Below are 22,285 nucleotides of genomic sequence, written 5' to 3'. Positions count from 1 at the left end.
GGTTGGATGCTTGTAATAACTTCTCAATCAGCACATTACTAAATGACCTCCAGCTTCTTTCATTGTAATAAAATAGTGCCCTTCTAAACATCAGGACCACACCTAATTTTCACTACTGTCTACTTTGTTAAAATGTTCATAATGCCTTGGTGATTTGAGACCAGGTGCCATGTAAACATTATAGTTACTGAATTCTATTTTCATTGTATAAACGATCTATTAATAATATAGTAAAAACAAAACAAAACAAAAAACCAGTATAGTTATTTTACACGTATGTTCCTTCCACAAAAGACATCCCCAAATTTGCCAATATTACCTAGATTTGTTATGCAGATTTAGTATGAAGTAAATATTTTACAGTATGTTAATAATTAGTAGCTGACATAACAATTAGCAGCTAACTAATATAAAACAAAACCATAGCATTGTCATATCATCATCTGTACCTGAGTCATAAATAGACTCCACAACACAAGGAAGCAAACCAGTCCTGGTCCTGGCGTCACCTCACAAGGTGCACTAGCTGTACCTCTCACCCAGGCCCTAGTCATTCCAGTTTACAGCTAGTGAATGGGGCATGAAATACTGTGCACTGGTGAAATTAGTACTCTGCATGTTGTGACCTTTTTTCTAAGAGTTTTAGATTTTAGATTCTGAGCTCATATTCAGCCAGGTTTTAGCTATAAGAATTTGTTGCAGTTCGGGTGGAGGTTAGGCCTCTCCTGAGAAGTTTTGATTCCATTTCTGCCAGGAACTCCTTGAAAAAAACATCCAGGACCACTTTTTTCTAACGTTCTAGTCTTGAGTTTTTCAATATCTTGCAGTTTGTATAATTCAAACACAATAAATTTGCTTTGAACTTCAGGAGACATGTTTTTTCCCTTAGTTCAGAGCCCAGGCCTAGATGGGCAAGCCTTCTTGTCCACTTCATGGGGCAGTATATTAAAGTGTCCTTTCATTTTTTACCATTATAAAGGCCCCATTGTTATAAGGGATTCCAACTCCCTGACTTCCTTGTCCCCAAATTTTATTTCCTGTCCAAGTAGCTATGAAAATGCAAGCATTTTCTTTATAGAGAATAAAAGATGTTCCCAAGACAATTGGCAGCTTTGATTATTAGCCTCTTTAGTTTTTTGCCCCCAGAAATTTCCCTTAATTACTTTGGAGGTCAGCCTTCTACTTTAAAGACTTATTTGTTAAATTTTATCACACATTTCAAGGTGTTTTGTGTCAGGAGATTCTCTGGGGTATTCACTTTATCTTACAGGTGAAAATGGAAATAAATTGTAAATTGTGTAAATTGGAATCCTGCTGATTTGGGAACTCCTAGACTGAGCAGCAGCGGGAAGCAGCATCAATTTGTTCTTTTATGGATTAATTTGTATTTTCTATAATTTACATTCTGAACAAATCTGTAAATCTCACAATCCTGGAAGGAACATCTTTCATGCTGGTACCTTAGTGAGCCATATTCACCCTGTATAAGAATAACTGCTCCAGGCTGCAAGCTTTTAGAGAGCAGAGAAATTAGTCCAAGTATGAGTATAGGCCCTGTCATATCATTTCACACAATACTTTCATTTTATTTAAAAAGTAAGGCTTCATATAGAAATAATATATTGGAATTTGAAGGACATGTAGAATAGTAATAGATGCAGAATATAGTAAGGGACACATTAAATTAAGAACAAAATATAGAAGCCTGGGAGCACATTATAGTGCATGGACATCAGTAGATGAATAGATGCCATTAGGTAATGACTGTAGCCAAGAGAGATTTTCTAATTTCCTTGGGAGGCATGGTGCTGAGGACTTATCTTTTTGTAAAACAGATAATAATTCTCCAAAGAGTGAAAATGAAATGCGTTCTTCACTTCTTTTTAAAATGGTTTGAAAGTTTGGTGCCCGATTTTGTCAAAGTGAAAGCATGTCTCTTCGACTTTTGCTGCTATGGAATATGGCATTTTCCAACAAACCAGTTTATCATCATAATGCAGTTTATTATCATAGCTTAAGAGTTCTCTTAGAAACATATGACCCAAAAAGATGATTATTCCAGAAAAAAGAACTGCAGATCAACTAGTCAATTGACAGTAACAAATTTGAATTTGGCAATAGCTGATAGCATCCATAAAATTCATCTCACTAAAACATTTTGACATATATTTTGAAACTATTTTATCTTGGAGGATATAGCAGGAGATTGTATACAAAATTTTTGAGTGTTGCACTGGGAGTGTTTTTGCTTGTCCTTTTGTTACTGGTTTAAAAACAAAGGCTCTCTGTACTATAATTATTGCTATTGAAATTTACAAATGACATAGATATGATGGCAAGAAGAATACTTAATGACATGGAAATATATCCATGGCATATTTTCAAATAAAAATACAGTTTAGAAAATGACATATTTGCTATGATTTGAGATAATTTTCCGTTACAGGAATTGGGAATATAAATAGTCTTTGTATTGATGCTTTTGAAAAAAATACTGGAAGAGTTTCGTGATTAAAGAATTAAGTACTGACTGTGCTTTTGATAACCATGCTAGGCTGTTTAATTAACCTCTGTGAATATCAACCTCTTCACACATAAAATGTGAATTTATATGCATTGCCAAAAAACCCTTCAGAAAAATTGTGCCAGTTTAATTTAAATTCCCAGAGAAATGAGTTGTCCATTCCTTATGTCATTGCCAACACAAACTATCATCTACTTTTTCTTTTTTTTAGCTAATTTAATACACAAAAATAAATTAGGGTTTTTTTATTTTCATTCCTCTGTTTACTAGTAAAGTTGCTAATTTTTTCTTATATAAACTTGTAATTCCTATTGAGATAGTATTTTTCTTATAATGATCTTATTGACTAAAGATATTAATATTTGAAATTCTGTTATAAATTCATTTAAGAATTTATCATTAACCTACTATCTTATATCTTGGATCCTAGATTTCCTAGAATGTTCCATTGATCTAGCTATTATTTCTAGGAATATCAAATATCTATTATTTACTAGGAATATATCTTTTAATATTATAGTTTTAACATCTTTATGTTTGTTGAAACAAATTATGTTTGTCTTAGTCTGCTTGGGCTGTCATAACAAAATACTATAGACTGGGTTGCTTATAAAGAGTAGAAATTTATTTTCTCAAAGTTCTAGAGGCTAGAAAGTCTAAGATCAAAGACAAGCAGGTTTTATTTTCTGGTGAGAACTCTTCCTGGCTTGCAGATGGTCACCTCCTTACCATGTCCTTACATGGCAGGGGGAGAAAGTAAGCTTTCTGGTATGTCTTCTAATAAGGAAATTAATCTCATCAGACCAGGGCCTCATCCTCATGACCTCATCTAATCTTATTTACCTCCAAAAGGCCTCATTTCCAAATACCATCACACGGGGGATTAGGGCTATAACATATGAATTTGGTAGAATAAAAACATTCAGTACATAATAATATTCATCCTTCATTTTATAAAAGATGCAAATTTTTCTTGTTTGCTTTTACAGATGAAATTTAGATTTATTCATCTAATTTTAACTTCAGTATTGTTATATTGTGTTTATTTTTTATATGAGCTTCAATCTTTCTTGGAACAAACTGTAGTATAAAAAATAATTATACCATACAGGGAATTTTGGCCTCAGTTTAGTTTTCTGAATAAAACATTTTTTATACCTTCCACCCAAAGTTTGGTTGGAAGTATCTTTAGAGGAACGGTATTTGAATTCAATGTCAACGTCTTAGGCAAAAGTTTACCACACCGTCTGATGGTGGGAAATGTATAGCCTTTTTCCTAGTCCCAAGAAATCAGGTATTCATTCCTAAATAAATCCTTCTAGCTCCATAAGAGAAAGAAATGTGAATGCTTTTAAAGCTGAAGAACAAAGATCTTTTGTTCTATACCTATCCGAATATAGGAGCTCACAAACAAAATGAAAGTGGAAACAATCAGTTATAGAAGTGCAAATGCAAAAGACATCTACTGAAACTTATAATGTAACTTAAAGTGCAGTTGTATTATTGAAAGCTTGCAGAAAGACAGCAGGTTCATTAGCTTATGACATCTCTGAGTCGTGGCTGAAACCACTCAAGTCACTTCATTAAATTTTTCTCCACAAAGATTTTTGGCCTGGTTTATTGTGCTTTCCAGACATAATGATCCTATAATGGGGATTGTAACACTGAGTCATGGGGTCCACTAAGGATTTTAGCTCACCAAGAACACATATGAAGGTGTCCAGTATGTAGGGGTATGCATAGGCTCTGAACAGTGTTTGTGGTTTTAAATCATTTTATTAGAAGTCATTGCCTGCTTCATAGAGTCCCCTGCTGGAATTTTTACTGTTCTCAAGCATCAAGAAAGGGCACAAATAAATTCATAAGATAAAGAAAATTTGGCAGTATCTATAAAGGAGAATTTCTCCTTTTGTTTAGTTCTGCCAGTAAAAGTAGTGTACAGAATTGTGTCGATGTAAGTCTTAAGCAAACCAAGTCAAATATGTTTTTGCTTTGAATATTTAAAAAGTATTTATTTATAAGTTAGAAGTTCTTGCCTCTGTGCTTCATGTTTGTGAACCTCTACGCCTGATCTCTCAGAATCTTCACTAGGGAAAATATTAAAATATTTCTTAAGTGAAAACCAGAGAGGGATTAGAGCAACTAGATGAGCAGAGAAGCATTTTTGTTTGTTTGTTTGTTTTGTTTTGTTTTGCGGTACGCGGGCCTCTCACTGTTGTGGCCTCTCTCATTGCGGAGCACAGGCTCCGGACGCGCAGGCTCAGCGGCCATGGCTCACGGGCCCAGCCGCTCCGCGGCATGTGGGATCTTCCCGGACCGAGGCACAAACCCGTGTCCCCTGCATTGGCAGGCGGACTGTCAACCACTGCGCCACCAGGGAAGCCCGAGAAGCAGGTTTTTTTTTTGAAGTATCAAACAGAGTGAACTCCTAAAACTCTAGAATAGATGTTTGTTTGTTTATGGAAGTATGTGTAACAACAGAATGATTCTTGCAACAACTTTTTACATACAATTTTAAGTATCAGGCACTCTACATGGAAGTACAGATGTGTAAGACAATCAAATTCAGAATTCACACAGATTAGTTTGTATACAATGACAATTTTCTCATCGTGTGTTACGGTTTTTGAACCCACGTGTCACTCTCTGAATTAGGTCCATGCTGAGGGGACTGAATATGTCTCCTAAGGGATAACAGTATTACAAGCAATGATTTATTCTTACCAGAACATTGACAGTCACCTGAGCAGTACTACTTCTCTGTCTGAGGGGGTCAGGGACAGCATCATTATCCAAGTCTGTTATTCTCACAGCTATCTTGTACAGTGATTCAGATTCCTTGTCCATTGAACCCAATAGCTTTATCATTCCTGACACAAAAATGAAAGGAGAACTCTTATCCCAGGATCACTAAATATTTTCAATTTATGCTAAATTATAAATGATATGAATGAACTAATCACTATAATAACAAATGGAAATGGACTAATACAAATCAATTGTGTTTATATGTTCATACTCCCAGCATGTAATCCATCAGCAAAGTCATTGTAGATATTAATTCACACACCATTTATACGGAAGAAATACATGTGCATAGGCTTTCTGAAGATCTATACAGCAAAGTGCTTTTAAAAAAGCTATACAGTGCTTTTCCTGCAGTAACTAAGAATTTATGGATGCAGCTAACAAACCAAGGTGAGCATTGCATAGTTTAAGAGAAAGTTGTTTTTTAACATTTTCCAATATGCACTGTTTCTCAATAAATTCTAAATGAGTATATATGAGCTCTTTATTTTTGTTACTAATTGATATCAGCATTTTTACAGTACATGTGTCTGGTTCAATGTAAAATTTGGGGGGTGATCCTATATTACCTCCAACAATATTGTATTTTATATTATTAAATGGCCAGTCTCCATCTGTAAACGTACTTTTTCCAACTAGGGTATCAACTGGACTGTTTTCAAGTAAGCTGAAGGTAAATGCCAATGTAATTCCACTTGGATTTAATTCATTTATGTGACTCACCCTTATCATGACTGTAATAGGTGCTACGGAGAAGAAAGTACATAAAAATGTAATTAAGGTGATCATGTGTCTTCTATAATTCTCATTTTTTCTTTACTTTTTAATTAACATCTAATATATTTATATTTTAAGTGTGTAAATTTTACAAATACATCTATATTGTTAAGTTTTGTTATTAACTTATTACCTTTTCGATTATAGAGCATTTGAAAATAAGTTTAGGATTAAAACACCCTATTAACTGATTTTGAGTACTTATCAAAACAATCATATTTTATAATGTGTTTGTGCATAATGGTACTATTCTGAATTAAAAATCATAGTTTCCAAAAGCAGACATTATTTTCTAGTTGAAATATGATTAAAATACTTCATCATGACAATATAATAAAGAAATATGAAGGAAATGCAATTTACTATGAATGTGAACATTAGTATTTTCTCTAATGCAAAATTAATTCCCTGAGAAATTTTTTAAAAAACAACTATTTCAGAAAAGTTCAACTTTGACATTGCCTTTAAATAGCTGCAACATGGTGTAATAGCATTTGGACATCATTCTCTCCAAATGTTCCAATTTTCATTTGGACTTTCTTTTTTTTTAAATAGCAGTACATATGCACTAAATAAGTTAAGTAATAATTTTATACTTTATTATAACAGATCATCAGAATATTTACAAATACAATAAACTTCTAATAACTAATTTCTTAAATTACTTGTTATTTTATATAACTCAGAACATGTTAATATTTCAAATTAGTAAATTCTTACTCAAGAGTACAGGACTTCCTTCATCAGACACTGTCACAAGTAATGTATATTTGAAGTGCATTCCTGCAAAAATAGCATTATCATAATCTAGATGTGTAGGTCCAATTTCCAGATAAAAAATATCACATTGGGGCTTCCCTGGTGGCACAGTGGTTGAGAGTCCGCCTGCCGATGCAGGGGACACGGGTTCGTGCCCCGGTCTGGGAAGATCCCACATGCCGCAGAGCGGCTAGGCCCGTGAGCCATGGCTGCTGAGCCTGCGCATCCGGAGCCTGTGCTCTGCAAGGGGAGAGGCCACAACAGTGAGAGGCCCGCCTACCGCAAAAAAAAAAAAAAAAAAAAAAAAAAAAAAAAAAAAAAAAAATATCACATTGATGGTTACTTCTAATAATTAAGCATTCACTTTATCAGTTACATGACTCTAAAACTAAGACTTGTGAAACATTTGGTAAAAAAAATAAGTGAAAATAATATCCTATAGCAATGCTATTGCTATTCAATAGGGATATATTTGGTAGGAATGTGAACCACATATGTAATTTTAAGTTTTTTAGAAGCCACGTTACCATCACATCAACAGGCTAAAAAGGAAAAACCACCTGATCAGACAAAATACAACACCCATTCAAGATAAAAGCTCTCAGTATACCAGGATTAGAGGAGAACTTCCTCAACTTGATAAAGAATATATACAAAGAACTACACCTAACACCACACCTAGTGGCCAGAAACTCAAATCTTTCCCACTAAGATCAGGAACAAAGCAAGGATGTCCCGTCCCATCATTCCTTTTCGACATTGGTCTGAAAAGGTTCTAGTAGCCACATTTTTGAAAAGTTAGAAGAAACAGGTAAAATTATTTTTAACAATATTTTATTTAATCAAATATGTCCAAAATACTATCATTTCAACTTGTAATCAACACCAAAAAATATTGATGGGATGTTTACATTCATTTGTGCTAATTCTCTGAAATCCGTTGCTTATTTCATTCTTGGAGTATATCTCAGTTCCAACAAGCCACATTTAAAGTGCTCAAAAGCACAAGTAGCTGATGGCTTCCATACTGGAGAGTTTTATAATATAAAAACTATACATTTATTGCAAAAGCTAAGATAATATTACTGTATATTCTGGCACTTTGTAATTATTACCTCATATTGTAAAAGCATACTAATAGCAAAACTAGGGTTCCATGTTTGATATGCATTTGTTCACACTGATTCATTTGCCATAGACTGTATTCTTCCTATTTCATGATTCTCTTCATAAATAACTGCTCTGATGTATAATTAAGATTTGTAAAAAGTAGTTGTCATAGGGCTTCCCTAGTGGCGCAGTGGTTGGGAGTCCACCTGCCGATGCAGGGGACACGGGTTCGTGCCCCGGTCCGGGAAGGTCCCACATGCCACGGAGCGGCTAGGCCCGTGAGCCATGGCCGCTGAGCCTACACGTCCGGAGCCTGTGCTCCGCAACGGGAGAGGCCACAGCAGTGAGAGGCCCACGTACCGCAAAAAAAAAAAAAAAAAGTAGTTGTCATAAATTTATTTTCACTTTTAAAAAGTGAGTTAGGTATGAGTTAGTATTAGCAAGAATATTCTCTCAGAAGCAAGTTTTAAATCACAAGCTTTGAAATCATGCAAAAACAGAATTTGAGATCCACTCTGTGCGTTAGAGGTCAAAGCGTCTCATGTTTTTGTTCTTTCGCTTTACTCTCCTGGGAGGGATATGCATGGCAGGCATGATGCATTCAGGATCTTTCATGTTAAATAAAAGGGGTGATGGTAGGAGTCTCCCCCTTTCTCAGCTCATGCATAATCACACAGTCCTCAGGGTGGCCATTGCTAGGGTAGGTCTGAGGCCAACCAAGAGGGGTGGAAGGAATACGATTGTGTGCTGTGTCTTCAGTTCTTCTAAGGTTCTTTTTGTGCCTTAGCCACACTCACATTAACTATTTTCATCAACAAACAACCAGCCCTTATTAGGGAGAAAAGTTATGTGGAGCAACTAGGTGATAATTTGGTGCAGAAAAGTATAGGTGAATAGCATTGTTTTCTTAGGATTCTACAATGTTCTAAGAATTATAGAAATCAAAGGCTGTAAATGAATTGTCAAATGGGAAAAAATGTTTCTGCAGGAATAAACTATAATACTAGGTGGTCTCTAAACTACTTTTCAATGATAAAATTCTGTAGTCTATATTCTAAGTAGATAAAGGGAGGTGACATGAAGAACACTGATGGCACTGAACCAGATTATCAGTCAAGAAGTTAACAATCCACAGTGGTAGTGCTCCTGTTAATTTACTGTATGCTTTTTCTCATCATAGTTGCATTAAAATAATATGAAAAAATAGAAATAAATTGAGCATTGAAAAGAAATACAACAAAAATAAGAAAATAACCAGATACACAAACGTATACAAAAGTTCTATCTATGTCAGAGATGGCAGTGTAGTTCGCTGTAGAAATATCACTGTGAGTTGGTATTACAAGTGGTGAAAAAAATCAATGGAATCCCTACTTCACTCCAAACCACAAATTAGTTCCCCTGTGTCTAGAAAACTTAAATATGAAAGACCACTTGTTAAAATATTTATGGGAAAATGAGATATTTTCCAGAATATATCATACGAATCAATAAGAAAAACAAAACAAGAATGGATAAATATATACTTTATGTGCATCATGCAAAGGAAACCCCAATATTGCATGTTTTTTTCACACAGTTGATGAATATGTGAAGAGAAGTGCAACCTCATTACTAATCAGGCTAAAGCATGTTAAACTATGTGAGTGTACCAGTTATTATGAGAAGGATATCGATCAAGAAAAATCCTTATACATTGCTGATGAGAGTATAATGTGATGCAACCACTTTGGAAAACAACTTGGCACCACCTTATGTAACTGACTATTTACATACATTATGACAATGCAGTTCTGTGCTTAAGTAGATACCCTTGCGAATGTGTTGCATGTAGGCACCATGCAAAAACATACAGGAATGTTCATTACAACCTTAAGTGAAATCCAGAAGGAAATCCAAATCCCAGTGAGAGAATGGTTATAGTCACACAATGGAATGTTAAAGCATGTAATGGAACTTTACAGCAACTAGGTAGGTAGGCAGATAAAAGACAGCTAGATAGATAGATGCCATATATAGATGACTCTTAGAGACATAACATAAATGAAAAAATTAAGTCACAGGAGACTGAATAGAATATGACAGCACTTTTTTAAAGCTCAAGAGCTAAGCAAACCAACAATATTGTCCAGGAATATGTACATAGATGATAAAACTATAAAATCCTCCAAACAATAACAAATACAAAACCATGTTATTGGTTGCCTCTGAAGGCCAAGTAGAGGGATGAGAAAGGGTAGTAGCACAGCTGTTAGTAATGTTCTAGTTCTGAAGAGGGGTGATGTGTTCAGGGGCTCATTGTAATGCTATGTGTCATACCTTGCAGATATGTTATCTTGTAAGTATCAAATATTACATCATAAAATAGTCATCAAAAATGAATTGACTAATAAAATATATTGGGGTGATTTTTCAGGTCAATACTCATTAAAGAAAAATGACCTATTCAAATATGTGATTAGCAATACTAATATAAACATCCATTTTTTATTTTATTAATAAATTAAATATATTACATATGAAATAGTTCGGATTCATTATATAGTAATTCATTGTTCAACATTAAAATCACATAGCTATCACCAGTACCCCAGTGGATGTCACTCTTCAATGAATTAAGATAAATTTAGAGTTAATGGTATCTACTAGTCTATTAGAGCTTTATTCATTATTTTAACATAAAACTCTTGACGCTTATTATAAATCCCAGTTTTGAGTGAATGCTAAGACTCTTTTTTTTTTTCCCATTAGTATAATACACTGCAAATATATGGCCATCTTAGAACAAATCAATTTTATTTTTTAAAAGTTAGTATCTTAATTATGCCCCTTTGTGAGTTTAAAATTCAGACATTGTTGGAAAGCCAAATTCGAGTTCTGTGTTCTCTTAATAAAGGTTTTACTCACTAAGCATTAAAATTATGTCAGTTTCTTTTATTCTGCAAACTGGCTTCTCTTAGCTTGGCTGCTCTAGCGAGATAAGAACAGCAGGACTAAAAGACAGAGCTGACAGACAGTGTAGTGTTTTAAGGTCATGAAAGTGTTTCTGTGTACCTCTGTTATACAGTGTGAGGCAGTAAGTGGTAAGGGCGTTAGAGTTAGTATGAAATGCAGCTTGGGGCTTGGGTAGGAGTCCAACTTCAAGGGCTTGTGTCAAATCCAAGGCCAAAAAACTGCTTCTTACTTATGTATGTCTTACTTATTCAGACTATGTCTGATGTCTTAGCCAATTGGTCAGATGAGCAGTTGCTTATCATAATGATATCCACACATTACCCACAAATCCTGGTTGATCACAATGCCTAACCAAGCCTGTCAATTCTATTTAAATATATGTGAATATAGCAACTTATAGACTGACTTTGGTTTCAAAAATTGTTAAAAATAAAGTTTAGATTTACTGAATTGGTAAAATATTTAAGCTATTGTATATTCCAAGATGCAGTAATAAAGTATGCATATTCTATTTTATAGAATAGTTATTTAATATACTTACTTAATGGCAATTATGGTTACTTTAACACAGTCCAAAGGAATAGCCAGTACTTTATCACAGAACCATTTGTTCTAGGAAATTTATAACCTTCTTAGTTCAGTTCCCAAGATCAAAATTGCATTCCAGCATTCATTCTAAACTAAATATTTTGTTGTCAGTTTAAGGTTCAGTTGAAAATACAGGAACAAATTCTGCCATCAGCTATTTGAACTACTGCAGTTCATTAAAGATTTTATAATAATAAAAATAAAATATTTTTCTAAGGTCAATCACAGGGCCACAGTCAGAGAGAATCTTTAAAATACTTTCAGTTCATTGTTGGTGAGGGTAACGTTTTCATTTGAAAAAGTATCCATAATCAAATGGTAAGTTATATTGTTATTGGGAACAGTTCTGTCTTTATCTGTACCAGTTAGAGAGACTAAAAGAGTTTCAACTGGGATGTTTTCAGGAAGTTCAATTCTATAATAAGAAAATATGAGAAAAATGTGTTGTAGCATGTTAATTTAGATTTATGCAGATGATCTTATTTAATTTAAAATGTTTTAAAATATACTCATATTTTAAATAACTACTTCTGCCAATAATAAAATTATAATGTTGCTGAAAATTTGTGAAAGTTAAGAAAATATTTGGCATTCTTGCTATAAGGCCTAGGAAAAATGAGCTGCTATTATGTTGGATTAATAAGCAGCAAATTTAGTAACACACACGCATATATTATCACTGGAAATATGGCAGTAGTACCTCAACTTCACAATTTTTTATTTATAAATCCTAGAGCTGAAACTGATCTGAAATTACTTGCTCCACACTTTTGCCTTTAGGCACATAAGTTATCATTGTCCCCATTTTAAAAACTAGAAAACTGAGGACTAGAGAAGTTAAATGACAATTAAAAAGACACAGACTAGAGAAAAGAATAAACCTTTGACTTCTTGCTTTCTGTGTAGTATAATTTTCTTTGTATTCTTGGTATTTCAAACTGTCTTGTTTTTAGGAGGTTCCTTAAATTATTGAATAATACTAGACTGGAACTAATGCTTTGATCTGCTGTATGCACAGCTCAAGCTGCAGTAGTCCTGTTACTGTCTATTAAATTTGCTTAAAAGTTAGCAGGGACTGTTAATTTTTACCAATATTCTTATGTCGCTCTTGTATCCCAGTTTTTCTACAACTTCTACAGTTGGCTGCGGGACTCGGGAGGGGAGGGGAGGATGTGCTGGCAAATGAAATATAAGTGAAAAGGCTGTGTATCAGTCTAGGCAAGGTAATTAAATATGTGGTTGGAAGTAAAAGGCAACAATATGACCAGGACAGAAGATCCAATAAGCCAGGACCCCTGAGTCTCAGCATAGAGAGAGGAGTGCCACTCACTAGAGCCAACCAAGCTTCATTACCTTTGCATAAGGGGCAAAGAAATGCTTATTGAGTTTAGTCATTGATTAAAAAAAAATTTTGTTGGTGTTACAGCAGCTACTGTTAAATATCCTGACCAATAAAAACAGTTATGTTTGTATTTTTTGTGTGTTTTAAAAGAATATTTCTAATTTTAATTACTTAAAATACATTAGGTTTGAGAAAAATAGTGGAATAAAAGGTGAGTTGTCAAATTTGTTAACAGAAAGAATGTTCTAGAAACCAAAAATTCTAATACTGTTCCAGTAAGAATCTGTAAAGTACTAGCTAGAATAGGAAGTGAAAGCAAACTACAGTTGGAGTGTCTACAGAATTATTGTTTATTCTTTCCATCTCTTGGTTTTTTTTAGTAAAATATATTTCTGGCAAAAAGTTTACAAACTAAAAGTTGATTTTCAAAGTTCATTAGTGCAATGGCACTATTTCCATATGTGAATTTTAGACTATGTTTTGTTTCTACAAAGTTTTCAAATATATGCCAGCAATAGTATTTCTAAAATATTGTTTTAAGTGGTTTCAATACATTATTTAAGAGTGACCACTAAAGCACTTTTATAGCATTGTATAAAACATTGTTTCTACTATGTAAGTGAAAATTCTGATTAAGCAGGAGATTCTTTTGTTCATCTTGCAGGACTGTCAAAGTTCTACTCCATGTAGTTGATTTTAGTTCTATCTAGATTGTCTTCTGCTACTTGATGGTATAAAGCCCACATATCTATTGTTTTCCTCAAGGGTGGATTATTGCATACACTGTTGGAATGAGATATGTAATGAGAATACCAAAAAAGAGTATGTTACCAAAATACTGCCAGACTAGGTTAAGAATTTTCTGAGCAATCAGGTATTCTGAAGGGAAAAATGTACTAGGGATCAGGAAATCTGTGTTTCAGTGAATGAAATCTTATAGATTTGGTACTCGTTTTATATAATGGAAATAACTTATCATGCCTTCATTTTAAAATGTCTATGTAATTAAAAAGCTGAAAGTTTGCATGTGACTTTAGCGCTGTCTTCAAATTAATGCCAGTAATATTTTTTAAATGAATTATAATTTACTATCCATACATATATTTAATTTTTAGTGTGATAGTTGTTTTACCTCCCTGGAAGCACGGGGCTAGACAAATGTCATCTTTTGGGGTCCTTTCTAGCTTTAATTTTTATAATTTTCTGAGACAAAATAAAGCAGGTCCAATTGTATCAGAGAAGCTGCAAATTGGCTAAAAATACAGTAAAGATGGAAGGAAGGGCTTCTTCTTCATTCCAGGAATAGTATATTGTTTACCCATTTATTTTTCTCTCTTTTCTCTCTATGCCAAAATCTGAAGACCAAATTTGCTATAATAACTTACATGTAAATATCCTGAGTGCATTGAGGTGGATTGTCATTGACATCTTGTAGAATCACTGTGAGTGTTCCAGTTGTGGAATGCAGTCGTTCATTGTCATAAACACTAAAATATAATACCCAAGAATGTGGGGTGGGTGCGTCTTCATAATCCAAAGGATAGGCGATTGTGACCTCTCCTGAAGCTAAAAGGCAGATAATGAAAATTTGTTCAACATTCACAAGGTGAAAACACTATAAATTAAAATAGTGATATGGAGAAAATTGTTCTGGGGATAAATTAAAGGACAAATCACAGTTGCTGACCTTATGAAACTTATACACCACTCACCGTTGAGGATCTGTGGGGAATGGTTAGTGACCTGGAAGGGAAACCCTCCTGAACTGCATAGGTCAGAAAATATTTCAGGGCTTCCCTGGTGGCGCAGTGGTTGAGAATCTGCCTGCTAATGCAGGGGACACGGGTTCGAGCCCTGGTCTGGGAGGATCCCACATGCCACGGAGCAACTAGGCCCGTGAGCCACAACTACTGAGCCTGCCCGTCTGGAGCCTATGCTCTGCAACAAGAGAGGCCGCCATAGTGAGAGGCCTGAGCACCGTGATGAAGAGTGGCCCCCGCTTGCCACAACTAGAGAAAGCCCTCGCACAGAAACGAAGACACAACACAGCAAAAATAAATTAATTAATTAATAAACTCCTACCCCCAACATCTTCTTTAAAAAAAAAAAAAATATTTCATAGGAGGGTCATGGTTGTTGGGGTGAGGGGTACACAGTGAAGCTTATGCTGAGTGTTGAGAAACGAGCACAGGAAATCCAGGTCAAGAAGACTGGGGTGGAGTGGAGGTTGCGAGGAGGGAGTTTTGGCAAAGGGAAGCCAAAGGAGAAGAAGAAGTAGGACAGACACTCCAACGGAATAGCACGTGGAAGGGCAGAAATATGTGCAAGAACAGAGTATTTTGAGAAAAGTACATTGTACTGCTGAGGATTGGGTGAGAGATGTTGAATTACAATAGTAATGGAAAGGAAGGATTTTAATTCATATTTAGCAGATAGAATTGATAAACATATGTTCTAGCTGATTAGGCATTTTTGTCTTAGAAGGAGCAACAGAAGTGGAGTGAAGACAATATGAAAAATTCTTAATATCTTTACTATATCCCATCCGCTTTTCAAATTTTGTTGTTTTAAAGACATAGTTTATTGCAATTGAAAATATAAGGTACTTACTTTTATTATGATGGGGGCATATATTTTCCTGAATAAAAAGTTTTTATTTAAAAATTCACATATATTATATCCAAGAGAATTATACAATAAACTCTTACGTACACATCACCAGCATCAACAATTAAAATATATGGCCAATTTTGTTTCATCTATAGCATTGCCTACTTTATCCTCTACTTGGATTATTTTGAAGAAAATCCCAAACAACATGTTATTTCATTTGTAAATATTTTATTATCTATTCTTAAAGGCAAAGGACTCTTCTTTTAAAATATCTGTGATATAATTAGCATACCTTAAAAATCACATTAATTCCTTAGCATCATCATATATTCAGTAATGATAAAAATTTTTGGATTGTCTTATGAAGTTTTGTTGCTTTTCAAATCATCATCTAAGTAAAGTCCACACTTTTTAATTGGTTAGTATGTCTCTTAACTCTCTTTAATCTATAAAATTCTCCAGGATTTAAAAAAACTGTTATATAATTTTGTGTTCTTTCCATGATAAATTTAACAGTAACATATTATGCACATTTTTTTTCACCTTCCCCCCAATATAATATCTCAGAGATCATTATGTAAATAATATAGAGAGAGGTTCCTTATTTCTTTTTCTATGGACATATTATTCCATTGTCTAGGTGTATCACAGTTTATATGATGACTACCCTATGGATATTTTCAATCTTGCTGTTAAATAATGATGCAACGAATGGTGTGTGCATACATCTTTTTATATTTTTGTCAGTGTATTTGAGGTATTTTCTAGAGGTGAGATTGCAGCATCAAAATGTAAATGCATGTGCAGTTTTCCTAGATTCTACCATATTCTCTCAGTAAAGGTTGTAGTATTTTTCATCCTCACCAAGAGTTATATGAAGTCTGTTTCACACAGCCTCACCAACAGAAGATATTTTCAAACATAAATTTTTGGTAATCCTGTAGGTTACAAATAGTAAAGTAGTATTATTTTAATTTTCAATTTTATTATGAATAAAACAGAGCATATTTTCATATGCTTGAGAGTCATTTGCAACTCCTCTAAACTGTTGATTCTTGTCTTAGTCCATTTTCATATCTGATTGTTACTTTTATTCTTCTAATATGCAAATATTTTCCCAATTTCTCATTTGTATTTTTACTTTTCTTATGGTGATTTTATTTGTTTGACATAAAAATGTTGTGATGATGGTGATGATGATGATGGTGATCATATGATGATTTATGTCACATTCATCAATTTATTCCCATGTGGTTTCTGGATTTTGAGTTACGGTTGTAAGTTTTTCCTACTCACAGGTTATAAAGAAATTCATTCATATTTTCTTCTATTATGTGTATGATCGCATTTTTGAGATAAAACCTGATATATAATACAAAAATGTTTTATTTTCCTCATGCTATGAGTTATTACATCATTTTAAAAAACGTCAACCTTTTCTGCACTTTTACATTTTCATGATCATTTGGGACTTTTATCAAAATTTTATATCCTGTTCCATACATCTATCTATATAATCATTTGTCACTATCACACTGTTTGCAATTCAGAGGCATTATAACATGTTTTAATATCTACTAAAGTAGTTTCCCCTCATTGTGCCTCTGTTCCAATTTTTTCCCCCTACTATAAATGCTTTTAGCTCTTCTGGCCCAGGCATAGTAGAGTTAGGGTAGGGAGCTGTGTGCAGCGAGAAAAACAAAAACAACAAAAATCAACAAAAATAAAAACTTATAATATTTTAATTAACAGTTGCTTTTTAATTAATTTATCTATATTTGCAGCTAATGTAGGCTTTATCTGTAGTACACTCTCTAAAATCATTATTTATTTTTAATTTTATAAATAAATATGTATTTATCTCTCACCATCATTTCTTATGCTGATAATTCTCCAGTTATTTTGGTTGTCTGGAGTTCATTCCCTAGCAAACTCCTCAGGAAGAACTCATAGGAACAATATTTCCTGATTGCTTCCATGGTCCTGAAATTTTATCTGCTTTCTTTATCTGTGAGGTCATTTTCCTTTGTATAAATTTTTAAAGTCACAATTTGTGTCCTCAGGTTTCCTAAATATGTTACTCTATTAACTGGAAATTCTTGTAAAAAAAATCTTTTTACAATTTGATTATCACTCTCTTATAACTGACTTAACCTTTTTGCCTAGGGGCTCAACTATTTTTTCTTTTATGTTAATATCTAATGGTTTACTAGAAAATGTCTCATATTCAGCCACTCCATATTGGTCTTCAAAAACCTAGTTTGCCTTTTGTAACATGTAGCCTCAAATCATCTTTTATTTTAGAAACATTTTCTTGAGTGATAGATACTTTTCAGTATTCTGCTCTACTGCTTTTATATGCTTCTTCAGGAATTTTTAGAATATGATTTAAAGTATTGCCTCTTTTCTGCCTATCTTCAATATCATCTTTTTTTCTTTCTTGATTTCTATTTTTTAGTCTTTATAATTATTAAATGTTTTAAATAATCATGAACATGTGAGAAAAAAAATTTTTTCCTGAACCATTTGAGAATAAGTTGCTGATCTTGATGTCTCATCATCTCCATATACTTTAAGGTATATTTCCTAAGAGCATCCTCCAACATTACCACAATAAAAACAACAAAATCCAGAAGTTGACATCAATACACCTAATACTGAGACCTCCTTTCAAGTTTTACCAATTGTCTCTCTCTCTCTCTCTCTCTCTCTCTCTATATATATATATATATATTTTTTTTTTTTTTTTTTTTTTTTTTTTTTTTTTTGCGGTACGCAGGCCTCTGCCGTGGCTTCTCCCGCTGCGGAGCTCCGGCTCAACAGCCATGGCTCACGGGCCTAGCCGCTCCGTGGCACTTAGGATCCTCCTGGACCGGGGCACGAACCCGTGTCCCCTGCACCAGCAAGTGGACTCCCAACCACTGCACCACCGGGGAAGCCCCCTGTCTCAATATTTTTATAGCAAAAAATCCAGTTTTCATGTCCTTTTAGTCTCCGTCGATCTGGAAAGTTCTTCAATCTTCTCTTCATTTTTATCATTTTGAAGATTAAAGGCTGGTAATTTTGGAGAATTTTCCTCAAATTGGATTTCCCTGATGTCTGCCCATGATAAGATTTGGGTTATGTAGTTTGGGATTAAATATCACAGAAGTTACAATATCTTCTTATGGCATGCTATCAGTTTGACTCATTACTGATGATGTTCACTTTAATTTCTTGACTAAGATGGTGTCTACCAGTATTCTCCATTCCAAAGTTGCTATTTTTTTTTTTTTTAATTTATTTATTTATTTATTTTTGGCTGTGTTGGGTCTTCGTTTCTGTGCGAGGGCTTTCTCTAGTTGTGGCAAGTGGGGGCCACTCTTCATCGCAGTGCGCGGGCCTCTCACTGTCATGGCCTCTCTTGTTGCGGAGCACAGGCTCCAGATGCGCAGGCTCAGTAGTTGTGGCTCACGGGCCCAGTTGCTCTGCGGCATGTGGGATCTTCCCAGACCAGGGCTTGAACCCGTGTCCCCTGCATTGGCAGGCAGATTCTCAACCACTGCGCCACCAGGGAAGCCCCAAAGTTGCTATTTTATCCTTTGCAATTAATGAATATTTTATGGAGAGGTGTTTTGAAAATATGTAAACATTATCTTCTCCATGAAATTGTCAATTTATTTATGTCTATTTATGTCAATTTATCTCTATGGACTCATGGAGTCCCATGTTTTATAATGGGTTATAATTTGCAACTATTATTTTCATTTATGAACTATTATGTTCAAAGTGCCCTTAAATTGGCTAGAGGGAGCCAATTCAAGCTAATTTCTGTTTGTTTGGGTTTTTTTTTAACATACCCTCACCATTCCTTGATCATGTTCTTGCTTACTGTCACAACGAGTTATTTCAAGCTCATCTTGCATTTTAACTCCTATTACTTTCAAAATGAGTCATTGCTCTAGGGAGCTCTTATAGGATAAAATTGTATGTAGAAGTCAGTATGTGGGTACTAGATATGCTCATTGCTGTTGTTGTATCATCCTCCTAAGTTCTTTCACTCTTTTAGTAGACGTAGCTACAGATACGCATCTGTGTGTGTGTGTGTGTGTGTGTGTATGCGCGCCCACATACAGTTACATCAATATCTATTTATGTAACTATACACACACACACACACACACACACAATCTTCCTGTACATCAGTATCTATTTATGTAACTATACACACACACACACACACACACACACATCTTCCTATACCTAACCATGTAATGAAAAACATGTTTACTCTAACACTGTTAATTTTAATTTATCCTCATATTGTTCATTATAGTTTTCTCATTTTCTACTTTTGTAACTCACATGTCTGACAGGAGAAACCAGCCTTCATTTATGTTTAACACAGTTATTGTATCAATCCTCCTTTATGTAATGAATCTCGTATTTCTGCTGCCACTCCCTACTTATCACTTCTGACCTGAATATCCTTCTCGCTTTGCTTAAGTTCTGGCGTGCCACAGGTCTTCCCTTCCACAGGTCTCCTTACTCACCTCTCAGATTCTACTCCCTATGTGGGACTCTTCACCGATATGACAGGCAGTGTGTGATTAATCCTGCTTTTTTATGCATGCCAAATGTACAATACCTCGTAAGAAATGGAAAAACCTTTCTTTCTCCCCTCCCCTTGCTTTATTCTTAAGTTGTTAGAGACATGCATGAACTCCTAACTTGTAGTCATATAGAATGTACTTAGAGTTATAGGTCTCTTTTTCAAGCAATCTGAATTCAAGTGCAGGCCATGACATGCAAATTAGCTGCATGAGCTTGAGTAAATGAAGATTTCTCTCCAGGCATCGTATGTTAGATGGGGATTAGGATAGTAAACAAAGAAGTTATTGTATATGCAAAGTGCTTATGAGAATGTATGATATAAAATAAATACTCAATTCATGTGACTAATATTATGGTTTTCAAGCGAAAAGCTACTTCTCACAGAAAAATCATACAGTAAAATCCCAGGGAACCATGCTGTGGGTCTGAATTGTTTGGGAGTCCCCTGGAGCATACAGATTGTGCGGACTATTTCCATACTTCTGAGAAGGAAAGAATGATCACTTTTTACATCATATAAAATATGCTAAATATGCTGCTGAATATTTTAAATATTCTTTTATCCTTATAGAATGGTAACCAAGCTTATTTTTAACTAGTGAAAAATACATTTTATAAAATACTTTATAAAATGAGTAGCAACAAAAAATTATTATACCTTCATTTATTGAAAATTCTTTTTGTGTATCTATAAATTCATAATGTACCAAGTCCCCTATGTCTCTATCAGTTGCTGTCAGCTTCACTAGCTTTGTTCCAACAGCCAGATTTTCATAAATATTTATAGGTGCATCTGGTATATATCTGTGGGACAAAAGGGATTTTTTTTTTATCACTTAGTGTAAACAAATGTCTCTTTTCATCTGTCACACAACAAATAGGGAGGGGACCTGCACCAGTGGGTTTTAATTTTAAATTAAATTAAATTAAATATGTATCACATAAAATTTTAAATATTATGTGGTACATATCTTGTAAGAGTTTCAAGCCCCTGGCCTCAAAAAATCTTTTTCTTTATAAATTACTACGTCTATTAGAGAATCTTTAATTATTATAAAGTGAAGTTAAAAGTTTTCTCCTACCTATACCCTTTCTCTAGTCCTTCTACTGAATGGTTAATTATACTTTATTCCAGATAACAAAATACTACAAACACTTTTGAAATCACTGTTTCATTTCATATTCAGGCATACCTCATTTTATTGCACTTCACTTTAATGAACTTTGCAGATATTGCATTTTTTACAAATTGAAGGTTTCTGGCAACATTGCATTGAGCAAGTCTGCTGATGCCATTTTTCCCACAGCATGTGCTCACTTGGTGTTTCTATATCACATTTTGGTAATCCTCACAATATTTCAAAAATTTTCATTATTATTATATTTGTTATGGTGATCTATGAACATTGAGCTTTGATATTACTACTGTAATTGTTTTGGAGCACCACAAACTATGCCAATATGAGACAATGAACTTAATGGATAATGTTGTATGTGTTCTGACTGCTCCACCAACTGGCCATTCCTCTGTCTCTCTTCTCCTCGGCCGTCCTGTTCCCTGAGACACAACAATATTGAAATCAGGCCCATTAATAACCCTACAGTGGCCTCTAAATGTGCATGTGAAAGAGATGCATGTCTCTCAGTTTAAATCAAAAGCTAGAAATGATTAAGCTTGGTGAGGAAGACATATAGAAAGCCAAAATAGGCTAAAAGCTAGGCCTCTTGTGCCAAACAGTTATCCAAGTTCTGAATGCAAAGGAAAAGTTTTTGAAGGAAATTAAAAGTACTACTCCAGTGAATCACAAATGATAAGAAAGTGAAACAGCCTTATTGCTGATATGGAGAAACTTTTAGTGGTCTGGATGGAAGATCAACCCAGCCACAACATTCCTGTAAACCAAATCCAGAGCAAAACCCTAATTCTCTTCAATACGAATGTATCAATGTGCATTTTCTACAATATTTTACTTATTAAGGAGTATTTACAATATATTACTTAATAGGAAAATAAAAAGCTTTGAATTCTTATTCCATAAAAAAAAATTGACTTCTGTGGTTTCAAACATAAAATATGATTGAGGTTGACTTTCACTGGGTGTAAAAAGAGCAATAGTATGGAGCTAATAGAGGTTTGCTTCTAGGTCACTTTGAATGTTTGTAAAAAAATTGACAATGGAAATAACAGCAAAACTCTGATATTTACCCCATTATAA

General features: G+C 34.2%; 1 protein-coding gene across 1 annotated transcript in view; it reads right to left on the bottom strand.

Annotated features, from left to right (window-relative positions):
* Positions 1-22,285, bottom strand: part of LOC308622791 (cadherin-related family member 3-like) — a gene marked incomplete at both ends in the record, with an annotated part of 129,446 nt that overhangs the window by 23,067 nt on the left and 84,094 nt on the right. The window contains 6 exon segments of the mRNA XM_081244414.1: positions 5,249-5,394; positions 5,830-6,078; positions 6,830-6,935; positions 11,780-11,936; positions 14,249-14,429; positions 20,728-20,873. Of these exon segments, the coding sequence (XP_081100540.1) occupies positions 5,249-5,394; positions 5,830-6,078; positions 6,830-6,935; positions 11,780-11,936; positions 14,249-14,429; positions 20,728-20,873 (985 nt within the window).

Source organism: Mesoplodon bidens, assembly GCF_964165515.1.
Source record: "Mesoplodon bidens genome assembly, chromosome: 9".
In the NCBI taxonomy this organism is placed as follows: Eukaryota; Metazoa; Chordata; class Mammalia; order Artiodactyla; family Ziphiidae; genus Mesoplodon; species Mesoplodon bidens.
This window is presented reverse-complemented; position numbering and strand designations above follow the sequence as displayed.